The sequence below is a fragment of the Lepisosteus oculatus genome, chromosome 29 (genome assembly GCF_040954835.1).
Source record: "Lepisosteus oculatus isolate fLepOcu1 chromosome 29, fLepOcu1.hap2, whole genome shotgun sequence".
NCBI lineage: Eukaryota > Metazoa > Chordata > Actinopteri > Semionotiformes > Lepisosteidae > Lepisosteus > Lepisosteus oculatus.
In genome coordinates, this window is record NC_090724.1 from 8217717 (window position 1) to 8241518 (window position 23802).

At 48.3% G+C, this 23802-nt stretch overlaps 2 protein-coding genes across 3 annotated transcripts in view; both read left to right on the forward strand.

The window, feature by feature from the left end:
• ell (elongation factor RNA polymerase II) overlaps positions 1 to 8362 on the forward strand; it is a 52569-nt gene extending 44207 nt beyond the window's left edge. Inside the window, exons 9-12 of the mRNA XM_069186154.1 lie at positions 714 to 780; positions 944 to 1115; positions 2061 to 2105; positions 2246 to 8362. Of these exons, the coding sequence (XP_069042255.1) occupies positions 714 to 780; positions 944 to 1115; positions 2061 to 2105; positions 2246 to 2362 (401 nt within the window). The 3' untranslated portion in view covers positions 2363 to 8362. The remainder of the gene's footprint in view (positions 1 to 713; positions 781 to 943; positions 1116 to 2060; positions 2106 to 2245) is intronic.
• A 4167-nt stretch (positions 8363 to 12529) lies between these two features.
• LOC102688682 (inositol-3-phosphate synthase 1-A) lies at positions 12530 to 23611 on the forward strand. 2 transcript variants are annotated; one of them, XM_069186028.1, is made up of 11 exons: positions 12530 to 12789; positions 14658 to 14780; positions 15471 to 15632; positions 16194 to 16323; positions 16818 to 17011; positions 17519 to 17668; positions 19125 to 19340; positions 20042 to 20206; positions 21124 to 21237; positions 21655 to 21872; positions 22638 to 23611. In XM_069186028.1, the coding sequence occupies exons 2-11, from the start codon at positions 14667 to 14669 to the stop codon at positions 22807 to 22809; spliced, it is 1635 nt and encodes a 544-aa protein (XP_069042129.1). In that variant the 5' UTR covers positions 12530 to 12789; positions 14658 to 14666; the 3' UTR covers positions 22810 to 23611. The 2 variants fall into 2 exon arrangements, with proteins under 2 accessions (XP_069042129.1, XP_069042130.1); XM_069186029.1 differs by lacking the exon at positions 12530 to 12789 and adding an exon at positions 12850 to 12954.
• Positions 23612 to 23802: the final 191 nt, after the last annotated feature.

The following is a 23802-nucleotide window of genomic DNA, read 5'->3' on the forward strand; positions in this document are numbered from 1 at the left end:
CAAATTGTTACATTCCTGTCTGGAATATTTGGTGCTTGGATTTCTCAGTTCAGGCTATTTCCTGGGACAAGTATAGTGAATAGTTCTTAAATTCTTTCTAAGAAAGCATGTAGCTCCTCTTGAAGGTTGAATCATGAAGCAACCTCAAAGTCCCCTATGAAGGGGACTGTGTCCCCTAAGCAGTCTAGGAGATGCTGTAGGTACCTTTTTGCACACTCTGGGAGTGTTCAGAGGTGGTTAAGTTCTGGAAAACGGTATCTTCCAGTTGGTCTGAAGAGGAATATCCTTTACTCTTGCTAGATAATGACAAGTCTTGGCCTCTCGCAGCGTCAAGGTGGTTGGCTTGTTTTTTTTCCCCCTGGCCAGTCCTGGTCTATTGTGGATCTGTGGTGCCAGTGAGGGGAGAGCTATCAGTCTGTAGGAACTGATTTTATTGATAGGGAGGCTGGAGATATTTTTGTACAGTATTTGCGATGGGGGAGGGGGGGGATTAAAGATTCAGACAACAGTTTCAAGACTTTATTTTTCACATGTGTAGGACTTAAGGTATGCAGGACATACCTAACAGTTACTGGCTGCCTTAAGCTTGTAAGTAGCTGTTGTATTAGAGGACAATCGCATGCAACGCAAGTAAAACAGAACTTAACCTTTTTACCAGCTGTTGGGGAAGTTCATGCAGTTGTGAACATCACTCTCCTCCTCTTTATTCACAGACCTGAATGGAGTGTGCAGCAACTCCAGTGTTCCCAAGTCAACATCGGAGATGGCAGACTACTTGTTGTAAGCACCTCTCTTAACTTTGTTCTTCAAACAAACGCCTTCCAGCCCAGTTTACTTAGGTGGCAGACCAAAAAAAAAACATCTGTTCAATCCTCTCCTCTTCCCTCCTTCTCTTCTTCTCCTCTTCCATCCTGCTCCCTTCTCTTCCTCCGCCTGCGTGCAGAAAATACACCGTGATCGCATCCCAGGAGCAGCGGCAGAGCTACAAGAACGACTTCAACGCGGAGTACAGCGAGTACCGGGGCCTGCACGCCAGGATAGAGCGCATAACCCGCCAGTTCACCGTGCTCGACTCGGAGCTGAAACAGCTCCAGCAAGGCACAGACAAGTACAAGGTACACGGCTCTTCACTCTGCCAGCTGGCGAGATGGACAGCCTTGTCCTTGCCCTGGCCTAAGATACGTGTGAAGGCAGGCCTCACGAGAGAGTCCTTAAACATCGCTGCTCTGGAGACTGGCCAGCGGTCGTGGCTTTCACTCATTCTAGCCAGCTGGGGTTCTCAACCAGAGGTCTGGGATCTCCTTGCACTCTTCAGTCATCACCTTCCTGGCCTGCAAATAGACCATTTTTGCCCCCAAACCTCACTGTATGTAAAATTCATCGATCTGCTGCAGTGGAGCTGCTCAGTGAGCAACTAGATCTGCAGCAACAGTGAATCATTTTTGCTTATAAAATCCCCATCGAGTGAATGGGAGCTGTTTTTTTTATAGCCTTTTTTTTTTATTTAAAGCCACCTCATATAGAATAGGTCCTTGTGTATTTTTCACCTCTTGGCTCCTAACTGTGAGCCCCTCGACCGTACAAGATGGAGAGAGGGAGAGCAAGGAAGTGTGTGCAGACTCCTCCAACCCACCCACCTTCGGGACAGACGTCTTTTAACACCTCACAGGCAAAAGATCCGCACCAGATCAGTGCTGATTGGTGGAGAGGCACGACACTTGGTAACAGCACAGCATGCCTGCAAGAGCCCAAGAGGCTGAAAGCTGGACGAGTCCTGATCACCTGATCCCACCCTATACTCCTATATTCGGGGGAGGGGGACACTCGGCTACTATTTGTGTATTAGGAAGTCCTATATACTGTCTGCTAGCGTGTGACTTAAGGCTTGAACCCATGATCACAGGGCTCAGCTTGTGGTCAGACACCAGAAATGCCTGGAATTTTTTTTCCTTTCTGAAATCAGTAGTTTTTAATAACTGTAATTCAAGTTTAGTGATGCACCTGTTTTTTGGTCTTTTTCATTGAGGTAAATCCCATGCATGTTTCTTTTCTCTTCACAGACAATCCATAACCAGATTTTGCAAGAGTATCGTAAAATTAAAAAGGTAAGGTTCTACAAAGAAACCTCATTTTCATGGCACTGTAAAGTCAAACTGAGCATCGTAGTGATGAAAGTGCAACTCCCAGCCAAATTGATCCTTCATCACAAGACTAATTTGGTTGTTTGTTTTTTTTTGCTTTACAGACTAATCCAAACTATACCCAAGAGAAGAATCGGTGTGAATATCTACACAACAAGCTTGCACATATAAAGAAACTGATAGCAGAATATGATCAACAGCAACTGCAGAACTGGCACTAGTACTGTTCTCTTCTTTTGGTGTTATTTTTTGTTTTTTGGGTGGGGCTGGGGGTTTTGGAAACCAGGAAGAGAATGAGCGGACTCTGCTTCTGTCCGAAACGCTTCGTTTCAAAGATGCCAAGAAGGGAGAGTCTTGGTCGCCCTCAGTGGGGACCGAAGTGGTCGGAGAAGGCACAATGAGGGCATGACCTGGCATGTTTCTAACTCCAGGGGGCAGTATCACACCTACAATTCTTTGTCTTAAATTTCATTTTGTTGTTGATCTCCCCCCCCCCTCCCCTAAAAGGCACAGGAGTCTCCTAAAAGTGTGAAAGGGAATTCCAGACCCTTTAGGAGATCTCCCAAAAATGAGTATTCATGCTTAGGAATCTGGGAGCTCATAGCTTTGATAAGGATTCAGCAGAATGTATGCCAAATGTTATCAGTTATTTAAAAGAGAATTTAAATATTTTTTCTTCCTATTTTGTTGAAATGGAAGGTTCCGATGCAAACGCATGTGAATAAGTTGTATTAAATTTACTCCTTTTTTTTAATTTATTCTTTTTTTTGGACTTAAATAGGGATTATAATTTGTTAGAATTTTACACTCCTCCACACCAGTGCTACAAAACAGTCTTTTGGTTTTGTCTTCTTGCCCTGTCAGCCATTATTTTTTGCAGATTCTGCCTAAGAAATTCATGACCCTTTGTTGGAGCTCTATTTAACTTTTTAAAAATACCTTTCCCTGGTGAAAGCAGTAGGATGTTATGCACCTGCACTGGTGCTAATCCTTAAATGTTCTTACCATCATCTGGCAGCAGTTATCGAGCTCACCATCGAAGATTCTAACTTGCTTGAAAAAAAGCAAGGAACAAGTTTCTTTCTGTCTGTTTGCCTGACCTGATGGGATCAGTTGTTGGTAACGTTGAGGTCATAACCCAGGTCTCGGTTAACATTGTCAGTGTGATCTGTTTTGCAGTGGCTACAAGTCAAAACAAAGCATTTGATACTTTAATTGTCACTCGGAGGATGTTTAAAAAAGTCTCTCATGAAACTCAAGTTCTGTCATGTGACAGTAAAGCTTTATATGCCAAAAAACTTTTTTTTTTCCTCTTTTGCTTTTTGTTGTGCCCTTTACGTTTCACCTTTCATCACTGAATTGTTGCTCTTATAAGTCAGCACCATGGATTCGTTGCTTATAAACCTCAACACTCCAGTGCTGGTTTCCCTTACACTTGCACTGGTGTTTAAAGCATTTGCACAAAAGAAAAAGCTTAATCTTGATGCATCTTGAGAGAAGAGTTCTGGTTAGTTGCTGTACAGTTCTGGTATTTATTGTACAGAGTGTAGAGATGGAAAGCATTTGTATGCAAACATTTCTAGCCTCTGCATTTACAAAATCGTCCTCTTGAGTTGGAAATTTCGACTGTTGCCATACTTGAAGGTCTCGAAGATTGTTGACCCTAATATTTTAATGGTCTTGAATCCTTGTGTAACTGAACCCAACTGAATGGCTGTAATGAGTCTGAAGTTTTGAAGCTGTCTGCTGTTGCTGGTTTATAACCAATCCGTGACTCCTTTTGTGAACGTTCAGTGTAGTTCACCATCAGTTATTTCCCTGAGATCCCAACTGGCTACATCTTAGATGCACTTTTTATATGAACATTAATAATCCAGCACTTTAACTGTGAGAGAACGCCTTGTCATGTGCACCTGGGGATCAGTCATGATGGCAAATAGCAGGAGATTTCCTCATCCCCGATGGAAGTTTGCCTTTGGCATTCAGGCGTGGTTCTTGGAGAGTCAGGTGCTTTACAACACTTCTGATTTTAATGGCTTCTACATAGAGCTCTGGAGGAAAATACAGATCTCTTCCTTGAGGGTTTTACATGTGTGTGCTGTGTCCGTGGCTAGAAGCATTTATGGAGCCAGGGTGGACTGATATAACGGCACATTTTTTTCCTTCATCTGCCATTCATTTTCCAGCTCATATTGCCAACGGTATTGATCTTCTGTTTGTAGAGGTGTAGGCGGGGGGTGGGGAGAAAAAATAATCTTAATATCAAATAACACTTTTGTGACCGTGGCGGGGGGGACGCTTCTATGAATATCAAAATCTGAAACCTACTCCTGCTTCTGTCTGTGCAAGAATGTATGTACATCACAGCCTCTCATCACATAAACACACACACAAACTGGTGTGTTTGAGATCCAGGGCCCTCCATTTGCCTATGGTGCAAGACTAGTCTTGAACTCTTCTCATTAACTGCCCTGGCCTGTTCGAGACATTGTGCGAAGTTTGTCGCTATTTTTAGATGTATTGCTTTGAATGTTGGCTTCGGCGAACATGAATTTAACGCTGCACGAGTTAATGATTAAGCCCTTTGAGGTTTTTCTGTTGGCTCTGGTGCCACGCTGCTTTACCGTGTGTGAGGGATGACTGCAGCTGAAGGGCTGCCTCTCGGAGAGCAAGTAGCTGTGCCTTGCTGATGCAACCGTTTCTTCTTCATCCTACCCCAGCCCCAGCTTCTGCTGACCCTGCTATCTGCATGCAGTCAGGCAACTAGTGTTGGCATCAGCCTAAAAAAACTGTGGTAGGGTGAGCCTGCCTTTTCAAGGGTATAGTAGATCAGATGCGTGCAGCCTCTGCATACCCAGTGTCCCCAGGTGTTTAGTTTTCAATGCATCTGTACTTGACGGCATTATGGAACGATTCGCTGTTGTACTTGGAATAAGGTGTTATTTTTGACATTGCTACTGTCAGGCACGGGCAGTAAAGACTCCACTGCGTTTGTAGAGCTCATCAGAATGTGTTGCTTAGAGTCCTTCGTTAAGTCCATGTTCCTGATATCTGCAGCCTGAGCTGTCTGTGCCAAGATCACCCACTGCGTTTGAGGAATGAGCTGTTTTACACGTGGAGCTGACAGAGGGGTTAACACTTTTAACGCTAAAAACCCAAAGCAGGCTTTAAAGAAATAAAATGAGATTAAAGCTGATTTTGATACTTCATTCAAACAATCTTCCATTTGTGTGATTTGCTGTTAGCATTATGTGTCCTTAGATTTTTAAAACATATTTGGCTGACTTGAGACCGTGCACAAGTTTAAAAGGTTTGCAAGTACTAATGTTTGCATATTTGCTGCGTAAAGAAAAGTTTAAAACCTTTTGAGCATTTCTGATGCCAAACTTCCTTGCAAAGAAACTAATGTAGGTTTGGCATTTCTCAAGTTTGTACAAAACTAAGGCAATGTAAGACATTTTAAAACTAATTCTAAATTAAAGGAATTTCAATCTCTCAATCATCAAAGCTCTCTGCACTCCTACATTGTCAGTAGTCTTTAAAAGAAAAGATCCAGGCTTTTTGTCAATTTAAATCCCTGAGGCTTCTTGCTATATCTGCTATATTGGGTTTTTCTGTTGTAAAATCGTGATTTGATAGAGAGGGTAAGCCATTTCGGGGGGAATAAAATGGAGATGGCGACAGGATTCTGCCTTAGAAAGTGCCTGTGCACTTTGTGAATCTCCTTCATGCTCACAGGGGCTTGATCAGAGTCGCAGTGCGTTACTTGAGTCCAAAGTAATACCAGGCAGCCAGGCACAAAGATGAAAGCTTTGTGACCTGACCTGAGCAGCCTACCCCCTAAAGCAAGCAATTACAACATCGTTTGTGCATGGTGCAGCTGAGAGGCAGTGGAAAAGCCCTGCAGCTACAGCTTGGCCAGACTATCCGGCTCCTCTGTCACTGGGGAAGACTGTGAGAAGGGGGACTGAGTTCACTTGTATTGCTCTTCAGTACAGGCAGCACCCTTTCCCACAACTATTCAACAGGTAGCCTAGGTCATCAACTGACTGCGGAAGAGCTTGTAATGCATCACTAGGAATTATTTTAGGCTTGTGTGTGTTTAATGTGATTAGCTTTTCTTTAAAGGTTGGTTTACAGCCACCAAGACAAAGCCATCTTCATCTCAGACACTTAGTTGCCCAAGAACCTTAACTTCCCCCCTCAAAGGGCATTGCATATCCAAAGTCCTATTAAAACCCTTTTCATCTCCGTGCATTGTTACACCACGAGACCTGGGTAAAGGTTTGAACCCTCGTTGATTGAAAGACGGTGGCACTGTGTAGCTCACTGTGCCCCTGTATAGCAGGGGTATCTCATCCTGGTCCTGGAGAGTTTCAGTCTGGCGAGTTTTGTAGTTCACCATTAACATCTGAAGATGCAGAGCAGCTCCTTTGTGATCAATTAAACAGGTGATCATTAAATCATTAAGAATCCATTTAGGACTAAAATAGAACTCCTCCTGAGTGCTTCTCTTAGTTGAACAGATTACTTGCTTAACGGGTGTCCCTGGTCTCTGAATGACTAAGCTATCCAGGAGCACAGGGGGAGGTCCCTGCTGTAAACCCAGAGGCCTTGAGGCCATCGTGAGGTGAAGTGAAAGCTGGGAAGGCTGCAGCACCTGTTGACTGAGGACCTGAGGGTGATCTCAAATGAAACACCACCAGCATTGTGCTGCACATTTTTGTTTTTGGACCACATGGGAAAAGAGGGTCAGTCTTCAAGCTTAGCAGTGCTTGTTGCGGGAGAATATTGATGGATTTTTCCATCTGCTGCTTCTGCATCCTCATGGTTTTGCTTTACCGGAGGCTTCATTGCATTTTCTTCATCACTTTGGCCCTTTTGTTTTCCTTGGGGGGGGGGGGGGGGCACTTTAAAACCATGGTCAGAATAGATATGCTGGTTTTAAGATTTTTATTTCTGCCTGGTGGAAATGCAGAATTCGTACAGTATATGCACTCGCGTTTCAAATCTGTTTTTGGCGGTGGGAGGTTGCTCAACAAGTTGGAGACCTTGCTGTGCAGCTGGTGGCCACACGAGGGGGCACTTCCTCACAGCAATGGTGCCTGTGCCAGTGCACAGACTACCCAGCTCACTAACAAGGCATTGCTTTCACAGCTGCTCTACAGATTCTCATTTTGACTTCAGGAGCTCTCCCATTATGAAGCCAATTCTCCATCTGCACATTCATGCAGTGGCAACATGCATCAAGGGCGACCAGCAAGAGACTGAAGTATTGCAATTGTTCTGTCTTGCAAACTTGCTGTCAGTGTTTTTCTTAAAACAAACTCTTGTCCTTCATCTGAATTGTGCTGACTGTTCATGACTGGATCCTTGTCCTTCTGATGAGGACTTGCCAAAAACCAGTCAGCTGGAAAGTATTGGAAGGATATATGCTGTTACAAATACGCTCTAAAAGTGCTTTTTTCATGCAGTTTCAAAACCAAAAAAGGAATATTGACTCGATCACTGTTCGTACTGTTTTCAGCAAACCTTTTCGGAATTAAGGGGTTTTGTTCTCATGTAATTCTACAGAGTGATTTTCGCCTGTTAATTGAATTGACACTGGAAGAGTGACTGTTGTGGTAGGTGGAGGTATTGTCACCCTCTTTAAACCCTTAACAGTTAAATCACTTTTAAAACTTAAAAAAACACAACTTGTTTTATGCAGCACATTATGGTCTTTGGAATGGCTTCATTTTTGCAAAGACACCTGCTTTTCAGTCCCTTTGATTTAATCTTGCAGTTGCATAGATTAATTTCTGGACTGGGCTGCAAGCAGTGCACATTGCAGTTGCTGTTAAAAAGTATTCACCCCCCTTGCATAGGGAAATGTGCACAAGAGATGGATCCAGGGCTGATGGCAAAGAGGACAGAATCAGAGACAGCTATTGCATCGCTATTGGCCTCTTGTAACCCACAGCTGTAACTGAGTGTTAATGCACACTGGAGCCGTGAGCTACCCCAGACTCTGTGAGAAACAGCTGAAACGCTGTCTGCTGGACAGTGCTGTTTGAAGGGTTTAATGTTTTTTTTTTTCTTAAGGGAACCGATGACTGTATTTGACTGTTTCAGAATGGAGACAGTTTGTGAATATTTCTTTTTCCAAATGTAACCCATTTGTGGGTCCAAGTAAATTGTTGTATTAAAAAATATATAAATAAAAGTGAAATTCACCTTTTTGTTTTGGTGTGTTTACAGTATATATGCATCTCTCTCGTCCTGCTGCTGCAGTATGTCAATGGATGCTCAGAACCAGGTTTTCTGGTTTATCGAATCTTGTGTCTGTCACCGTTTTGCTACTGCAGCCAAAACACCTTTGAGTGTAGCCATCAATGCACTGTACAGAGCATTTCATGCCCTTTAGAAAAGAAATTGGGCAATCCGGTATATAATAAAGTGAGTGAGCAGCGCTCCTTAAATGTGTGCAAGCTGTTAATACTGATGGGTCGGCGGAGATCCTTATGCAGCACACTCAGAGACTCTCTCTGCTTGGCCTCTCCGTGCTAACTGCACATCCCGGCGCCAGCACTGAAGAAACTCCCTGCAGCTGATGCTCCGCTGGCATTGGTTCCATCCGCTGCCAATCCCTGTCCCAGCGACGCAGGGCCTCTACGGCATCTTCCGTCTTTCTGAAGCTCTGCTCCCCCCCCCCCCCCCCCCGATTTTCTCGTAGCTTCCCTCTCTCGTTCACTCAGTTGCCTTCTGTTACATAACCTCTATTGTTCTCACAATCCTCTCTCAACCCCCCTGCCCCCCTCCTCGTTCCAAATCTCTAGGATTTTTCCACTTGCTTTTTTTCAAAGATTAGAAGCCAGGAGGGTGCAGTGATTTAGTCCACACTGCATATATCTATTATAAAAATTGCCTTTAAAATTTTTTTTTTTTTCCCCCATTGTGCTTTTTCTCTCTCTCTCTCCCCTCCTGCTACCAGGGAATGCTCTAGAAAAACGGCAAGGAACAGAGCTCTCTGCTCCTAGCTGAGGCTGTGCCATTGCAGTACACTGGAAGATTCCAGGTGTTTTCAGGTCTTCAGTGGTCCGTGTGCAATTTCTTTCCAACCGTGCCCTGATGCCTGCTGGCGTTGACTTTAGCCTCTGTTCTGAGGGGCATTGTGGGAAACGGCAGAAGGCCAGGGTGGTGATGGGAGTAGAGGAGTCAAGCTGGAAGATGCGGACTGACATGCCGTCTTTCACCCACAACTCTTTTCATTGCTAGTTTGCCTGCAATATTTCAGGATACCCGGCTGAAGCTTGTTCATGGTGGCCATCTCTGGTTAGTTCCGCTTTCTTTTGTTTTGCAAAACAAAATGCTAATCTGTTGACGTGTCTTTAGATGCACCTCATCTTGTTTAGGTGCTTGAAATGCAGATCCTGTGCCTTTTTTTTTCCTCCCTCTCACTTTGACTTACTGGAAAGTTGAGATGCAGTAGGAGGATTTGCTCAGAACCGGACAGTTCAATCTGGACTGGACTGAATTTTTTTCCTTTGAAGCAGTAAGATTTATTCATTGCAGATCCACGTTCAGGCCTGTACACTGACCTGAATTTGATCCCAGAACTCCGGAGCCCAAACATTCAATTATAAACTCAGGGTGCTGTGCAAATACTCTATGCATAACGTTTAAAGTACACAAATTAAAAGGTATGGTATAGGGATAGATTCTGTCTCCTTGCTAACTAGAAAAGCATAACTAATGTTCCCAAAGGGTCACATGAATCTTTGCAGAAACAGTCCTTTGTGTTGCTTGCACTTCAAAGTCATCTGTAAACCAGAGCTGGTATAGTTGCTAGTCTGATTGCTGCGAGGGGTTAACCTACGTTGAGATTAACTACTTGGGATGTCTTCTAAATGTACTTTTCGGCACTCTCCTGTTTTCGTAGTACTAAAGAGCCATTTTTTCTTACTGACCACCCCTTATAACCTTCACAGTCTGACTGGTTAGTTTGCATGCGTTTCAGCTCTTTCCTGGGGATTTTCCACCCCGGCTTGGAGTCCATTTCACAAACGGCCCTTCCCAGAAAGAAGTAGCCTGGCCTTGATGCGCTGATCTAGCTGGTGAACTGGAACGCGGAGCATGAAACTGATGAGCCCTGCAAGCTGAAGAGCAGGCTGTTCTTCTGTAGTGGCATCATCACTTGGCCCTGCTTGGAGTCAGACAGTCCTGCAGCAGGAGGGCCAGAACTGCGTTTAATTCCATCAGCGAGGAACGTTGTGGAATATGCCAAGTCAGGAAAATCAGCGATCTGCTGCCTGGGGGAGTGCACTCCTGTAAGCCCTCAGCTGCATGCCAGACCCCCAGGGCATGTCCCCTCCTCCTCTCCCACAACTCCGGTTCGATCCTGCAGCCCCGCCGAAGGGGAGCAGGTTAAGGGGATTTGATCTCGTTAACCCGAAACGGGTCTCGGCAGACTGACGTGCAATAAGCAGTGCAGGCAGTAGCCTTGTAAGACACAGTCTCTTCTCAGTCTTGCTCTCTGGGCAGCAGGCCCTGCAGGGAATTTCTGTGGAATTTTCCATTTTCCAGCACTTGCAGTAGCACAGCTGCCCTCTGTACAGGGATTGTGCAACTTGACAGCACAGGCTGGGAAATTTCCGGAAACGGCCAGCGCGAATTTGAGAGCAGAAACATTGGCACTGCTGGTATCTGTTCTGGTTTTTTCCCAACAGGAATGTGCTTTCCTCCACGTGTCTCTGTATTGAGGAGAGGAAGGCCGCCTGCTTATCCTCCCCCCCCCCCCCCCCCAGTTGAGGGAAATGCGTTTTGTGCAGAGCCCATCCGCTGGGAATCTGTGGTCGGTGAGAGCTCTCGGGTTTCGTACAGCACAGGCCTCATTCCTGGCAGATTCCTCAGGCCGGTGAAGAAGCAGGACTGGTGTAAAAGGAGTGCCTGAGGCCAGCAGGACTGGGCGTGTCACGCCGCATTCCTAGAAAGACTCCGAGCCGATCTACTTGTCCGCCTTTCCTTGAATTTGGAGCGGTGCTCTGCTGAGCGTTGCAACACCAGCACTGCTCCTGCTTTGCTTTAGGAAAATTTTTGCCCCACTGCCGCCAAGGTCTGCAATGTCATCCGTCCAACAGAAAAATGTTACAAAATGAATTGTGCAATACAGAATCCTAATTGCTTTGTGCAACAGTACAACACCCAGTAATCCAAGGTGCAAATTAAGTTGTCAATTATAACTTGGGTGATAATTAGCAAGACAGGTCTTGCTTTGTCCTTGATCCTGTATTTGAGGGCAGCAGGGTCCAATGTTTAACATCTCTGATTTTATTTTGCTAAGAAGTTGCATCCCCTTTTTCTTGGTTGTTAATTGAAACAATGTGCACATGCTTGTTGCATATGCATCATCCAACGGCTTTAATTGCTTAATTGGAGTAATCATGCTCGGCTTTGGTTTAATCTGTGCCCTCGTCACCGAATGGAATCAGACCTGTACAGAGCAGGCCTGTGACCATCCATCTTGAATAAGAGAGAGTGAGCTGGAGCGCTACTCTACGTACAGTACAGTATCCTGTACACAAGGGGGGGGTTTGAGATCCCAATTAACCTGGAACACGTCTTTGAGGTGTAGGAGAAAACCAGAACAAGCATGTGACCATGGGGAAGGACACACTGACCCCTCCAGGACAAGGACTGGACACCCTGCAGACACACTGACCTCCAGGACCAGGACTGGACACCCTGCAGACACACTGACACCTCCAGGACCAGGACTGGACACCCTGCAGACACACTGACACCTCCAGGACCAGGACTGGACACCCTGCAGCCACAATGTCCCTCGATCCTCAAAGAATGTACTGAACTACGTGGAACAGAAGTCAAACTGCTGCGTGTTCTCTACCTTTAAACCAGGCGCTAACTGAAAGATGCCTATAGTCTAGAACCTTCTGGTGAGGCTGAAGTTCACCCCTCACTGTGCTACGGGCCAGCGGGCTCCCGCCCAGAAGAATTTTATTGTTAATTAAGAGAGACTGTGTTACCCATCTTAAAAATGACAGAAGTGCGACATTAGCCGCCCTGCTACGGATGGACGTGTCCCGTGTTTATTTGCACAACACAGTACAGACGCTTTCCGCAAACGAGTCGGCTGCGGACTTAGAAGACGGCAGCACTGTTTTTCAACCAGAGGAGTCGATGCAAAGCTTCCAGAGTCTTCAGAAAAGCCGCTTCCGGCTCCCACGAGGAATCTCAGCTCTGTCGCAGGCTGCGGCGCGCTCGTTACGCATGCGCAGCGGCTCGGTTCTCAGGACAACGCGTCCGCCGCGCGGATGCTGCTTCAAGTTCGTGTCAGCGAGCATCACACCACCCCGGGGGGCGGGGCGAAGGGGCCCGGCGGGGCGGGGCCTTTTTCTATAAGTGCCGGGAGTCAGCTGAGGCGTCGCAGTCCGACAATTTGAACAAAACGCGCACATCGCTTGGTGTGGTGTGTCTCGCAGCCGGTCTGCAAACTCCGCTTCTCCTCATCTCGTCTACGTCTGTCTCAGACGCTAATCGGCTTCCCAGAGAGACTCATCTCTGCACTCGCTGTCGGAACGAAGACTACAGCATCCGTTTGCATTTTCGGCCTTCCCTTTGTGCGTCATAATCCCAGACTGTAATAAAGGTAGGCTTTTTTCTTTTACTAGTGTCTTCGTGTTTCGTTGAAGATGATTTAGCCTAGCCTGTTAGTGCGATGCCCTGTAGACGCTGTATTTGAACTGCAGAAAACTGAGGAAATACGAGAAACTACCTCGGAAAAACGCTGTCACTCCACAGACAGTGGGAGCAGGTCTGTAGCCGTGCTGTTCACACAGGTGTGACCTTGTAGAGACGCGCTCCGTGCTCCGGGCTGTGTTTTGGTATGTGTGCAGATCTGGGTGTGAGGTGAACTTCCGGGCAAGGTTATAACCTAGCGATTAAACACGTGACGCGTAATAACTCTCCTTAGAAGCAATGCTAACATCACCGGGATAGGAGAAGAGGACAAACTGGGATATTCATGTTTACATTTACCGGTCAGCACGGGTTCTAGATTTAATTAATCAAGTGTTCCTAAATTAGCCCCCATCACGGCCCGCCTCAGGCTGAAGACGGTGTCATTCAATGGAATGCACTTGCAAAATGAACCGTTCATCCGAGTGGTGGCGTCTGGGAAACTGCTGGACTGTGGCACCAGGTACCAGCCGGCAGGCCCGGGATTCAGAGTTTCCGACTCTTCGTAGTACCGAGCTCCGGAGAGGGGAAGCAGCCTGCGGTTAGGAACCACCGCTGTCGAAAATCGTGCTCCCCACCCACCAGAAGTAGCTCAACTCGGAAAGAGCTTTCTGGAAGACTCGTGCAGTCGGCATGCCGTCACGTGCATTGCGGAACGGAAGTAAACATGGGCGCCCATTGGCCGAGGCGCGGGGTGACGTCACCACTGTCCTGCTTGCTTTGTCTGGTGGAAAATAACAGGGCTGCCGAATACCCGCAGTCAAGCGATGTTATTCGAAATCAAAGCAAGGACGTTATGGTACCAACAGTTTTTATGTGTATTATCACGCCATGATAATGTGAAATGTGTGTATTTTGCATTAGCGTGCGGTCAATGTTGGTTAAAGGTTATAAATGACGACACCTTAGGGCAAGTAAAAATAGTGTGAACCATACATCTATTGCTCCTTTTCAGGAAGAAGGAAGAGTTCTAAAATGGTCTATATGTAAACGCTACCTTGCGTGTTACGTAGGCTGTATTTGCAGGAATCTGTTTAATTTAAACGTGTAAAATGAGGCAACTACTGTAGAATGAACGGACTGCATGTTTTTCATTCATCAAAATTCATACAAAATCAGAGCAGCGAGGCAGGTTTTCTGTCGACACATTACTGGGCTGTAATGCACAGAAACTATCGCTTCGGATCTGTCAGTCGTGGAAGCTCGTGGATATCTGCTGTGTCGCGTTGTCCTCGCGGTTATGCGAGTTCAGGTCATTGAGATTCTCTGCGGGTCTTCGAAGAGGAACTTTCTGGAACGCAAGTTCGGCGTCTGTAGTCCCCCCGTAGGAAAGAAATGCAGCACGGAAAAGTACTGGCTGCTCTGCGCCTTGTGATTGGCCGCGGGGATAAGAAGTACGTCACGGGCTTTCGTCCAATGGGATTCCAGTATCTAATCCGAGAAGGACTTGACTGTACATGAGATTAGGAGGTGCGTGTGCGCACTGCAGGGTTTAACATCTTTTTTTTTTTTTTGTACGACAGACCAAGATTCAACCTTTGTGCAATGACATTTCTTTGAAGAGGAAAATCACTGCGCTGCTTAAGTTATTTATTGCTGGGGTCTTTTGTCCTTGCTGTCATTTTATGTGCTGCGCAGTTTAAAGCATTTGCTCTTTTACATTTAGTCATCCAGCCCTCAATGAGGATCTCTCTTGCACACAAAGCCACCGTAACTGCATGATTGCGTCGGTCAGTACCCATCGGGAAATGCTGGAAGTCTTTTTATTGTGCTTTGCAGGTCTCCACCATGGCCACACAGATCCGAGTGGACAGCTCCAATGTGAAATACACTGAGCGTTACATCGAGGCACAGTACTCCTACCACACCAGCGCTGTCTCCCGGGACAATGGCACGTACAAGGTAACAGAGCCGAGCTCCTGTGCCCACTTGTGCCTGTGGCTCCGTCATCCTGCAGCTCACAGCTGGCAGCCCACTGAAGGAACGCTAAGGCTGCTGCTGGAAGAGGTGTTAGAGGGACCAACAGGGGGCGCTCACCCTGCAGTCTGTGTGGGTCCTAGTGCCCCAGTATAGTGACGGGGACATAGGTACTGTAAACAGGCGCCGTCCTTTGGATGAGACTGAGGTCCTGACTCTCTCTGGTCATTAAAAAATCTCAGGGCTTTTTTCGTAAAGGGTATGGGTGTAACCCCCAGTGTCCTGGCCAAATTTCCCCCTGGCCTTTACCAGTCATGGCCTCCTAATAATCCCCATCTCTGAACTGGCTTCATCACTCTGCTCTCCTCCCCACTGAGAGCTGGTGTGTGGGGAGCAGACTGGAGCATCACCCAGGTGGGGCTGCACACTGGTGGTGGTGGAGGGGATCCCCATGACCTGTAAAGGACTTTGAGTGGAGTGTCCAGAAAAGCTCTTTAAGTGTGAGGAATTATTATTATTTTTTTATTATTATTATTATTATTCAGCTCCTTATGTTTAACGCCAGTAGTGGTCCAGTCCAGGACATCTTGCAGTAGTCATGATCTCCTCGACTGGGCAGGCCGCAGTGCGGCTCCGAGCCGGGCGCTGACCCCCCGTGTCTCCCGTCGGCCGCAGGTGACGCCGCGCAGCACGCACTACACCTTCCGCACCGAGAGGAAGCTGCCCAAGCTGGGCGTGATGCTGGTGGGCTGGGGCGGCAACAACGGCACCACGGTGACCGCAGCCGTGCTGGCCAACAGGCTGGGCCTGAGCTGGAGGACCAAGACGGGCTGGAAGGTGAGGGGGTGTAGGGCCGCCGCCACCGTTCCAAATAGTGCACCCCTTCAAAAAAAATCAATTGATTGCTCTCATGAAGCAACTAAAATACAAAATACACTTGGATGATGTGTGTGTGCACAGTACATCCCTTTTTCCTGGTTGCTAATTGAAACAACTTCTTGGCGAAATAGAATCGGAGATGTGAACTACTGGACCCTGCCGCCCTCAAATCCAGGATCCAGGACCTGGAGCAAGACCCGTCTTGTTAATTGTCGCTCGAGTTATAATTTACAACTTCTATTTGCATCTTGGATTACTGGGTGTTCTACTGTTGCACAAAGCAATGAGCACTTCTGTATTTTACCTTGTTAATTTGTTCCAGCTGTAACGCAGGCTGGCAATGCAGAGCGGGAGTAGACCAGGATATCGTGTTCATTTCATGGGACACTGGGTCAGAACGGGTACTTGAATACGCCGCCGTGGTGTTTGCGGTCCCCTTTGTCTGGGATGCTTCATCTTTGCACCTAAACCGGGAGCAGAATCTGACTGTGTTGCTGCCTTTCTCTCTCCGCTCTTTAGAAAGCCAACTACTTCGGCTCTTTGCTCCAGGCCTCCACTGTGTGCCTGGGAACCGGGCCCGAGGGCGACGTCTTCGTGCCCTTCCATGACCTGCTGCCCATGGTGCACCCCAACGACATCGTCTTCGATGGTAGGTGGGGAGTGGGTGTTCCTGTCTGATGCTTTTGCACCCACCTCAGTACAGCAGAGAGAAACACTCCCAGGTGTCGGTGCTGCAGGTAAAAACGCCACAGGCAGCGCTCTCGCCCCAGGGCGAGACTCCTGAGCACCCCTCTTCCTCTTCCTGTCTCTGCCAGTGCTTGTTGCGCGTGTGAAAAGAAGCGTTTATTTGCTGCACACCAGAGGCTGAATTGATCATCGGAATATGGTGAATAGTGCAATTAAAGAAGCAATAACTGTACTTGGTATTGCATTATTTCCTACCTTTTGTACATTCAGTTATTTCTTATGCAGCTTCTGTTGAATTGGTTAACTTGCAGTTCTGTAACGCATGGTGTTTCTTTGTGCATGCTCTGTATTTATTATATGATTCTCTGTATACAGCCATTAATAAAACATTTTACTGGACTGGAAAAAGAGTAAGTTCTAAGTGTCTAACTGGCTCGTGTGCCTCCTGGTCTGCAGGATGGGACATCTCCTCACTGGATCTGGCCAGGGCTATGGAGCGTGCCCAGGTCCTGGACTGGTCCCTGCAGGAGCAACTGCGCCCCCACATGGCCAAACTGAAGCCCCGTCCCTCCATCTACATCCCCGAGTTTATCGCAGCCAATCAGGGGGAGAGAGCTGACAATGTCCTCGGGGGGAGCATGGAGGAGCAGGTAGGGGGACAGACTGATATCTGGGCTGTCGGAGCAGGGCGCCGCCCTGCTGGACCAGGGGAGCCCATAACTCTGCTTCCTGCCAGCCTTCATGTAGACACAGCTGTGACATAGAGCACCGTTCTGCATGAGATCAGTGTAGGGCGGCAGCAGCAGTACTTTGGGTGGGGTGGGGGGGAATGAATACTCCTAAATCAAGGAGGTATCCCTCTCTCAAGTGAGAGCTTCCACAATTGTTGAGTGGGAGCTCCAGACGATTAAAATTTGATGTCACCCTGTTTTGCTTTTTTAACTTCACCTGTGAATCAATTCTGTATATAATTTTTAAGAAAATATTTTAAGCAAATTTGTCAGGGGAGGGGGGAAAAAATAGAACCGTTTGTGATCTAGCACTGAGCATTCATATCTGGTCAAGTCCCAATCTTCTCCCATGATGCACTGAGGAAGCCTGCTTTTCTCAGCGCTTGAAGGACTGGGCTGAAGGCCGCCTGCCTCTCTGTGTTGCAGATGGAGCAAATCCGAAAGGATATCCGGGACTTCAGGCAGCAGAGCAGAGTGGACAAGGTGATCGTGCTGTGGACGGCCAACACCGAGCGCTTCTGCGACATCGTCCCTGGTGTGAACGACACCGCGCAGAACCTGCTCAAAACCATCCAGGTGAGAGAGGGCAGCCGGCACGGCCTGGGCTTACTTCGCAAGGACTGTAGCCTGAGCTTGTGCGGGGGGGGGCGTGTTGACTAACCTCTGACCCCACCTGGAGTGTGGTCTGTTGCAGTTTGCCCATGAAGCTGCTGTCATGTCCCTGTCCCTTGCTGCTGGCTCCCATGATTCCTCACCTTCAGACGTGACTGGGGTGTAGACCCTGCCATGACCTCAGCCTGACCTTGTTCTTGTCCAGTCTGTTTTTCCATTTCCCTCCTTTGGGTTGACATGCTGCCCAGTGGCTTGAGCTGCTGTGCTGGTCAGGTCACCACAGCTGCTCCTGGGTGCTGTTCTCATGGCCCCCAGGTGGTGGCAGACCTGTAGGACTGGATTCTCAAGGGCTCGGTCTGTTTTGCAAGAACTGGGGGAGTGGTTGCAGACTACAGTTCACATCGGTTTTGTTGTGACCTGTTTGCCAGTAACCTGAGGGCAGAAAACCTGCTAATAACTGGTAGTCCATCTACCAAGTAACAGTGGTGTCCATGTGTTGTAAAATACTGTTTCAGGTATGTGTCAGACCTCAGGGGTTTTACTGTGAGAGAACTCGGACTTGAGAGAGTTAAAGAAGCAGTCCTGTGTTTCCTCAACTGAAACAGGCATATTTTGTCACCATGTAGAGAGCAGGGCTCTGGTTGGGATGGATGTTGGGATATACAGAGCAGCTACAGCTACTGGACCAGCAGGAAAATGGGAGTACGATCACTTGTATATAAATAATTCAGGTGGGGAGCTGCGTAGGCTGCAAAGGAACAAGTAAGAGGTTTATTCCCTGCTGAAAAGAGAAGAGAGAAAAGGTAGCTCACACCTGAAGAAGACTCCATGGCCGAAACGTTGTTTTCTTTCTTCTCATTTCAGCATGGAATAAACCTCTTACTATAAATAATCATTACTTTATTTTATGTGGAGCTTCTAAATATATTTTAAAGCACTTAACAGGAAAGAGTTTTAAAAATCACAGAGGGGTTTAGGATGCAGTAGAAGATGCGAAGGGGCAGAGACAGACATCACTTAAATAAAAGCCTCAGTATCGTATTTTGCACAATATAGAATTGGTGCCTAGCTCAAGCTGCTCAGTATCCTGCTGGATAAGATCGGAACACTTTATTGGCCCTATACAATTTCGTGCATTAGGAATTTCTTTTCGCAGACCCCAGCTTGCTCTCCATGAGACACACAGACAGGGAGAGAAGCTGGGGGTCAGAGCGCAGGGTCAGCCATTTATACAGCACCCCTGGAGCAGCTGGGGTTAAGGGCCTTGCTCAGGGGCCCAATGGAGTAGGATTCCTCTGCCGGCCGTGGGATTTGAACCAGCAACCTCCCAGCCACAGGCGCAGATCCTGAGCCACAGAGCCACCACACCCCCGCTGTCTGTCCTGTACCCCGTGCTCAGTCTGCGCCTGCTGTTCTCCAGGCAGGAGGTGAGGTGTCCCCCTCCACCCTCTTCGCGGTGGCCAGTATCCTGGAGGGCTGCGCCTACATCAACGGCTCCCCGCAGAACACCTTCGTCCCCGGGGCCGTGGAGCTGGCCGTGCAGAGAGGGGTCTTCATCGCCGGCGACGACTTCAAGTCCGGCCAGACCAAGCTCAAGTCCGTGCTGGTGGACTTCCTGGTTGGCGCTGGCATCAAGGTGAGCCTGGGCGGCCTTGCTGGGGCTGGTCCTCTCCCTTTGCCCCGGGTCCATCCCTCCTTCCCTGCATGGTCTGACCACAGCATCCAAGTCAGGGTCCTGGAGGAGCCGGAGCCTGTCCCAGCATGCAATGGGCACAAGACCGGGTACACCCTGGATGGGACGCCAGTTCCTCACAGGACACACACACACACACACACACACACACACACACACACACACACACACACACGAGGACCAGTTAACCTACTGGGATTTCTTTGGACTCTGGGAGGAAACCAGAGCAGCCAGAGGTTACCCATCTGAACACAGGGAGGAACATGCAAGCTCCCCCCCAATCCCCCCCCCCAGCAGCTCTGCTTTAGAGCCCTCTTGAGCCCAGGGGCCCAGCACTACAGGGCAGCAATGCCAACCACTGTACCACCATGCTGCCCTTGCCTCCAAATCCCCATTCGTTGTTTCTTTTCCATTGGAGGGGTTCGGAGAAAAACTGGTCTCTGAGCCACGTGTGATCTATAGTTTGAGGTGAGATTTCCTTCCGTCAACCACTGAGCCTCCTTTCTAAGGACAGGATCATATTGGCACCCGAGCGGAACCCGTACCTCCAGAGACGGTGCTCCCTTTCACGCTGCAGAGAGCAGGCAGAGGCGGTCATGGCCGACGGAGTGAGGCAGCCCGAGGGCTGTGTGTGTGTTTTGCAGCCCAGCTCCATCGTGAGCTACAACCACCTGGGGAACAACGACGGCCTGAACCTGTCGGCACCCCAGCAGTTCCGCTCCAAGGAGATCTCCAAGAGCAACGTGGTGGACGACGTGGTGCAGTCAAACCGCATGCTGTACCCCGACGGGGAGAAGCCAGACCACTGTGTGAGTCCCGGGGGGGGTGCCCAGGCGTGCAGTGCAGGGGCAGGCTGAGAGCGGGGCTGCTCAGTGCAGGTGTGTGAGGTCCAGGGCTGGGGGCTGTGTACTGAGGCTGGATGAGCCAGAGTGCAGGCGGGCAGTGTGGGGGTGCAGGGGGATCTGAGCCCCCCGAGGCTGTGGCCATTGCCAGCTCTTTACCTCCGTTGTCATAGCGATGCGTGCTTGCAATGCACTTTGGGGAAGCGAACGTATCGGGCCTGATCTGAAAGGCCTTGGAAAGGATTTAGAGTTGTTCTGTTTAATCATCAGCACTAGGGGGTGTCCGAGTCTCGTGAGCACCCCCTGCCCTGGCAGGAGGAGATCATGCCGGAGCTCCTGCGCGAGTGTGCACTGAACCTCCGCAGCGCTCGTGCAGAAATGAGTTACCAGCCAGCAGGACAGGTGGTATAAAAAAGAAAAACTAGCTTGTGTTACTGATAGCATAGCGGGGCTGATTCTCTGCGATTGAGAGACATTCCCCAGATGAGTGTCGAAGGTTTTATTCCTGACGAGCAGAAGCCACAGCTTTGATGGGATTTTGCCTAAAGGCTTTTGCAGAACTTCTGGATCGGTGTCTGGGCAGGACTGACCTCGCCCAGTGTTGCTTGGTCAGGCCAAATTCTGCCTTCTCCCAGGGCCAGGCGCAGGCAGCAGAGAAGGGAGTGATGGGGTTGCAATGGGTTCAGGTGGCCGGGTTTTTTTTGGGGGGGGAATTTACATCCGAAGGCGTAGAAAAACGGGAGGTTTGTGTTTTTGCACGAGACCCAGATGGATGAGGTTCTTGGAGCACTGAACTGCTACTACCAAATGGGAACCTCTTATCTGTTCACATTTCTGGGAGTAAAGGGGGGCGCTCTGACAAGTCTCTGAATGTTCCCCCGCAGGTGGTGATCAAGTATGTGCCCTATGTGGGCGACAGCAAGCGGGCCATGGACGAGTACACCTCCGAGATCATGCTGGGGGGCACCAACACCATCGTCATCCACAACACCTGCGAGGTGAGCACCTGACTAGAATCTCAGTGGGAAGAGGAGGAGCCCTGTCTCGCGTTGAGCTGGAGAGAGCGATTTTATAAAACATTTTCTATTGTAAGCGAATCCATTAAGTGGCTCGTTAGCACTCTAGAAACTCAAGACTTCATCAGATTCGCTGTAGGGGATTAACCCAAAGGAAGACCCCCGGTCAATCCCAGTAATGCTGCTATCGACCTGGGTGGTCTTACCTTGCTTAAGAAATAAACTGATTTGGAGATTTGAACTTCCAGCCTCACTAGCTTTTTACTTGGCTGGTTGCCAGCGGGGGGGAGGGGGGTAGGGAAGGTTCCTCTCGGGTCTCCCGGAGGTGCCGAATCGGTAAATGAGCTCTGAGCAGCAGGAAGAGCTGATGGGCACCGTGTGCCACCTGTTTTGGTGCAGGACTCCCTGCTGGCCAGCCCCATCATCCTGGATTTGGTGATCCTGACGGAGCTGTGCCAGCGCATCACATTCCGCACGGAGGACAGCCCCGACTTCCAGACCTTCCACAGCGTGCTCTCGGTGCTCAGCTACCTGTGCAAGGCACCCCTCGTCCCACAGGGGGCACCGGTGGTCAACGCCCTCTTCAGGCAGCGCGCCTGCATTGAGAACATCATGAGGTTCGTGTGGTTTCCCCTCCCCACATCAACCCATTGCTCTGTGGTCCACAACTCCAGTCTCTAGGGCCTCAGTGTCTCCAGGTTTATTTTCCAGTGCTGCTCTTAATGACCCAAGTGAGATCATTATTAGCTTAAAACTTCCCCTGGTGGTGGTTTTTCCTCAAATTAGAAAACCTGATGGATTCTGGCACTTTAGCACTGGAGTTATAGCCAGCATTATAATAGACCTTATGTTATTGAATTAATGATTTTGTTTGCATAATTAGTGGGAAATGGTTTGCCTACCCCTGCTGTGCTAAATACAAGGTGATTATCATGGAGGTACCCAGGTGTACCAGAAAAGGAATGTGTTGGGCTTCCTGCATCTCTCAATAATTTTATATACAGTATCACCTTTTAAAAGTGGTGTCTCGAAGCACTTTGCAGTAAGAAGTAAAATTTAAAAAACATGAATTACACAAGGGTTTGAAATAGAGTAGGAAAGCAAAGGGGCAGACACAGAACCAGTTAACTAAAGCCCTTCTAAAGAACAAGGTTTTGAGTCTTGATTTGAATGAGGTTGGGCAAGGCAACGCCGATATCCTTAGAGCGGGAGACAGCCCCGTCAGCCATAGAGTGTCCAGTGTACAGATGGAAGCCCAGGATGAGAGGAGTGGAATAGGAAGATAGCAAGTGCTGTGGTTCCAAGCCATGGACTGTAGTGCCTTCTAGGTGAGAATGTTGATTTCAAAATCCTCAAACTTTTGTCCCCCCCCACCCCCACAGAGCCTGCCTCGGGCTCCCCCCACAGAATCACATGCAGCTTGAGCACAAGACGCGCAGCGGCTGTCTGCCCCAGGAGTGCAACAGCATCACCGTTCCCACGGCAGCCATCAAGAAGCCCGTCGCCCTTGACAACGGGTACCACGCGCCGCTGCTGCAGAACGGCTTCCACTAGAGCTGGTGCTGGGGTAAGCGGCGCCCGGCTCTGGCCTGGGCACAGGGCTCTCCTGTTTGCGGACATTTGCCTGAGAAAATAAAAATAATCCGTTTGTTGTTGTTTTTTTTGTTAAGTTTGCTGTAGCTGTTCTGTTTGGTAGTGTTGTTTGCTTTGTAAAGGCGGGACGTCCCAGAGACCAGACCCCAGGATTGGTCTTTTTTTTTTTTTTTAAGGATAGTCGCAGGAGCGCACTGTCATGTTTTTTTTTTCTTACATTTTTTTTTTGTTGTTGGGACTTCTTGTTGTATAAAAAGGCGGAACCTTGAGAATCCTCTGGAGGATTTTTTTTAAGTGCTTGAAAGTTATTTTTAAAACTGTTAGAATTCCAGCTGTATTTTGTCAATTAACAGTTTTAAAGCAGTGGGGTGCCGTGTGAAGGTGAAAGATGAGATCGGTGTGTCTTGTTTCCACTCTTCGATAAGGACTAAATCAAACTTGGCCATCTTGCACCCCTGCCAATTTTCCTCCGGACATCTGTAAAGCTTCTGTAAAAGGTGCTAGAGTTCTAGGTATTGCTGCCAGTACCTCCAATTTGCTTATTTAATTTAAAAAGAGGAGAAAAAACACCATGTCTGACTGCCCCCCGAAGGGCTTTGTTCTTGTGCTGAACTGCTTGTCTCAGAAGTGAAAGGAGTGAGATGACCTCATTGTCCAGCCTCGCGGGAGAGAGGCTGTGTGTGTGTGTGTGTGAATGGACCGTTCTTTCCTATTGGGAAGCTGAGAGAGAGAAGAAGCTGAAATAAATATCTAAATTGTTCAAGCGATGGTCTCTAGTGTATACTTTCATCTTAATCCTCCATAAAAACTTCACCAGGAGTGGGACGGAGTGTGTTGCTCTGGGGGAAAGTGCGATAGCCAGGACTACCTCTTCGATGGATGATGCAGCTCTCCAGGCCAGCAGGTTTTAATAAGCAAAAGATCAGTGCATGTGGTTACATTGGACCAGTACTG

Coding starts and splice junctions, on each gene's coding strand:
- LOC102688682 (XM_069186028.1), top strand. CDS start 14,667: ATGGCCACACAGATCCGAGTGGACAGCTCCAATGTGAAATACACTGAG. Junction 14,781..15,470: donor GGGACAATGGCACGTACAAG/GTAACAGAGCCG, acceptor CGTCGGCCGCAG/GTGACGCCGCGCAGCACGCA. Junction 21,238..21,654: donor TCATCCACAACACCTGCGAG/GTGAGCACCTGA, acceptor GTTTTGGTGCAG/GACTCCCTGCTGGCCAGCCC.